The 4,485-nt window shown below is 36.7% G+C and overlaps 1 protein-coding gene across 1 annotated transcript; it reads left to right on the forward strand.

Annotated features, from left to right (window-relative positions):
* Nucleotides 1–1,301: 1,301 nt before the first annotated feature.
* On the forward strand, nucleotides 1,302–4,485 carry LOC124173323. Its single transcript, XM_046552851.1, has 2 exons — nucleotides 1,302–2,626; nucleotides 3,541–4,485. Exons 1-2 carry the CDS (start codon nucleotides 1,304–1,306, stop codon nucleotides 3,544–3,546), a joined length of 1,329 nt encoding a protein of 442 aa, XP_046408807.1. The 5' UTR covers nucleotides 1,302–1,303; the 3' UTR covers nucleotides 3,547–4,485.

A 4,485-nucleotide genomic window follows, 5' to 3' on the forward strand; every position in this document is an offset into this window, starting at 1 on the left:
CATAGGATGCTTCCGCCAATTGCTTACATTAATTTTGGCTTTGTCCTGAAGCTCATCGCCCTTTTGAAAATACCTCCATTCTAGCCACATCTTCACTTCAGCGTAAAGATGGAATGATGGAGATAAGAGGATCACCAATTACATATGTACTTCAGTTGGAATCTTTAAAAAGAGGCTATTTTCCATTTTCAACATATTTCAAGGTTATTCAGTCGATTCGGTAGTCCCATGGTTAAGTAAAGTAACATAATTTAAGTGATGGTGTATAAGGGGAAGATTATTGAGAACTAAGGTAATTTGCATTTCTTAGAAGAGAAAAGGAAGTGAGGAGGAAAACATGGTGCAAGCATGCTTTCAATGAATGGTACCATGGGGAATAAGACTGCGTTTCATTTGACAAAAGTAATATTATACTTGAATTGCCGTCCAGAAAGTAACCAAGCAAATATTGATAATTTTATGATGTATTTCCACCTATGCTGGCATTCGCCATTAAGAAGTTAATCAGGAACACTTTTTTCAATTTTAATACAAGAGGAAAGGCACACTTACGATTACTTATGATCTTACTTTAGGAAGGAATACACTTTTCCACAACATTTCAATGTGTATGATGCGTTTCGGCTCACAGTGTCATCATCTGGTACAAGAATTGTACATTAAATATTGAGGAAATGTGTTACCGTCTTCATTTTAAATATTTCAAACTTCCACCAAGTAGCACCTGCATCTGACAAATTTCTTCAGTTGTTCTAATTAATTTCTTTCTCTTCTCCTTTTTTCATCAGCCTATTTTCCCATATTATCATGTCACATCATAGATTTTCGTGCATATCGTCTCTATTTTCATTCTAACCTCACTTCCCTCATTATTAGAGGTTCCGTAATAAACGATCGGTACTCCTGCTTGGTAGAAAACTGTCCCGACATTTTTGGCGTAGCTATATCTATTTTGGTCTCCAGCAGAATTACTTCCTCATAAAAACGATGGTTGTAAGTAATTGAATTTCAAAAATGCCATTCCATATCATTTCCTTTTTAATCTGCATTGCATAGTAAGCGAGATATTTTTTCTTGGGTCACGCTAGTGCTAGTTGTTATGTTCCCACACTGCTATTGACAAATTTTAAGATAATAATTTGATGTTTTTTCTTTTTCTTTGCAGTCAACATTTATTCTTTTCGAACCAACGCTGAGATCGTGTGTTGCTCCTTCATGACCATTGCCACTACGCCTGCTTTATACAGCCAACTTCTTCTGAATCCACTTCTGCTCAAATTAATTATTTCTTTTTGCCCCAATCATGGTGAGCAACATTTCTAACAGCAATGCTGAGCAATTTGTTGAGGAGAGGCTTCTTGCTGGATTGGTGACTGGCTCATTCCTCCAGCATAAAGACCTACTGGACAAGTTGAAAGATGTGAATAGCAGAATGATAAAGGAGAAAACACTCTTGCATGTTGGAGTGGGACTTGGAAAAGCTGATTGGGTGCAGGAGCTATTGGCAAGAGGAGCTGACACAGACATTACAAATGAAAGTCAACAGAATGCATTGTCTTCAGCTGAGGAGATGGTGCGGCAGTTCCCTGATGATGCAGAACGCTCAAAAGTTCTGAATTTGGTTACGTTGGTTCACAGGAGGGACCAAGTTATTTTGCGTCGTCTGGAAGCATCTTTGAGTAGAAGCACTGATCATGTGACACCCGTGGCTAGCCCAGAAGGTGATATTGCATCTCTCAAGTCCTCTGTGGACTTATTGAGGCGAGAGATGAAATCTCTTGTGCGACAGCTGAGCTCATCGTTGGAGGAACTGAAAGCGCAAGTGTGTGGATGCGATGTACTGTTGCATTGTCTGGAAGGGGCCGTTACGTCAACAGCGGAGGACGTGACATCTATCAAGTGTGGTCTGGGAAAGGAGGTGTATTTAAGTCAACCTACATCCGATCCGGCCAGAGCAAGGCAGGAGTGCATGGACGCCATGATGCGAAAGACACGGATAGTGTATGGAAACGGAGTTGATGAAATGCGTAGATTGTATGAGAGACTGTATGATGGAGATGGATTCACTGCTTGTGTTATTAAGTTTTTAAGTGGGGATGGTCGGGTGAGGGTGATGGTGGACAATGATTCTTATAGCATTGGAAGGATGAAGGAGAAGGTTGTGGATTTTGATGGGACTCAGGGGAATGGGAGTGCATTGATATCATTTTGTGATTTTGAGAGTGAGACGGTGTATTTCGGTGCAAAGGATTCTTCTGGTGTTTGGGAGAGTGTCCAATGTGCTAGGTTAGCTTGGGCCCTCTCACAATTATCTCTGAAATTAGTTTTCGATAATGAGGGGAGGCCATATAGCAAGGGAGATGTGGAACGAGAGCGTGAGTGGATGAGGGCTATAGAGGAGTTTGAGGAGAGGAGGAAGAGGGGAGAGGAATTAGAATGGATAATAGCTTATGCATTGAATGGGAAGACACCAAAGGCAAAGTTATGTTGGCTTGCGGCAGCTGTCCCTCGTCTTATCGCTTATAATGGATGCACACAAGGAAGAGCTATTTTGCAGCAGCAAGCCCCTCTCCTCCTCTCTCTCTATTCTAAAAATGTGATGGGAAAACTTCTAGCCAGGGCAAAGGTGGGTCCTACGTCTATTTCTTAGGGTTTTTTCTTTACATCATGGTCTTCATTTAACCATTGAAATCATTATTTGAAGCTGTTTTAGTATATAAATTGGTAGTTAATAAATGTAAATGTATAAAAAGTTTTGAATAGTTGAAAGATTTGTTCGTAATTTAATTTTCCATGATTTTCCAAAAGTGGGCCTCTCATTGGTTTGGCATTTAGAGGTGAAATGAAACTTCTGGTACATTGGCTCCTCAATGCTTAGCTGTTCCTCCTATGTGTTCTTTAAGTAGTTTGATTTAATGAGAGTGGGGTTTTGTAATATTAAAATATTTAAATACAATTTATTTTAGTCAAACATTCTACTTCTTGATATTCCAAGATGCAGATTTCTTTTTAAAAGATAACATGTATTAAAGATCGTATATGTCATAAGTTTAAGAAAGGACGTACATTTAGGAAAAGTCACAGCTTCAAATTCAATTTCAAGCATTTTTGACATGATTATAAACTTTCAAAGCTACCAACCGGGTCCATTGGACCCAGTCCGTCGTTCTAGGGTTAAGAAAGTGACTTCAAAACTAACTAACTCTAATGGATAAATAATGAAGTTAAAGATAAATAATATAAGAAAATTGAAGAGTGTCTATATTCAAATCCATGATATATCAATCCAGTGATAAATCTGTAAATTCCAAACAATAGGGAAAGTCTTCCAATGTTTTTCACTCATAAAATAAATGAATCTTGTAGAGCATGGGCTTCTCGGAAGATATTTAATAATTATTACCTATAATTTCTGCCATTGCATTTTTGTGAATGGAGGTAATATTTTATCTCACTATGAATATTGACCTAATTTTGACATTGCATTTTGTTTGTGATTGCACTACTTTTCATTCCATTAATTTATATTTTCTGTTTCAGAGATGAATTTGGCGCTGAAGAGGAACATCCCGTTTGCTATCATTTATTTTCTTTAAGCCTCTCAGTTTTAATTGGGTTAACTTAATTACTCATGTGTTTAGTGTAATCATTACAAATATCTTATGATTATACTCAGACATTTATGTTGATTTCATGTTTGCTAAATGGCACTTTTTCATTGGGTAGGACATTACATCTTGAGATGCATGCTATTTTAATCTTGTGGGCACACAATTTTAGTCAGTCTTTTCCTAGTCATGCCGCTGAGATATTTGTATTTTTGATTATATATCACTTTGCATCTCATTTACGCTATAAGTAAATGGAATGAATGTGCCAATTTGGCTTACCAATGTAATCCTACAGTTTATCTGAAAGTCATCGTGCCCATATATCTATTTGCAACATATGCCGCTCTTTCCTATTTGTTAGAATTATGTTATGCTGGATGTTCTCATGTTTGTGTAGCCCTTTAGTGAACATTGGTTTGTTTTGCTTCATTTCTCTGGCCTTGTTTGACCCATTCACTTGACAGACATTTTCCTGTAGTTTGCAACTATAATGATGTAGGGATAATATTGTGAAGTGCAATATATTCGTTAAAGATTATTAATTTCAGATATATGGTGCATAATTTCAATGTGATGTAGAATTTAATTTTGCAATCTTCAGTCATACTTTAACAAAGGCTTAGATGGGATTTTTTTCAATTTGCAGTTGTAAATGTATGCATATTTTTGGTATAATTTTATTATATTCTTTCGTGGTATTATACTTTATTTTGTTACAATACCATTCAAGGCACACTCAGAGAAATAACATTTCATTGAATGTGATGTGATTTAACTAGAATTTTTTAAATTTTTGCTGCAAACTGTTGTGAAGTTTTATCCAATATTGCATATCATGCTCCATAGAGATCAAATAAATTTAGTATGGCTTAAA

This window comes from Ischnura elegans (genome assembly GCF_921293095.1).
Source record: "Ischnura elegans chromosome 13 unlocalized genomic scaffold, ioIscEleg1.1 SUPER_13_unloc_4, whole genome shotgun sequence".
NCBI lineage: Eukaryota > Metazoa > Arthropoda > Insecta > Odonata > Coenagrionidae > Ischnura > Ischnura elegans.

Bases quoted from the DNA above. Each gene is read 5' to 3' on its own strand.
- LOC124173323 (XM_046552851.1), top strand. From the start codon at position 1,304: ATGGTGAGCAACATTTCTAACAGCAATGCTGAGCAATTTGTTGAGGAG.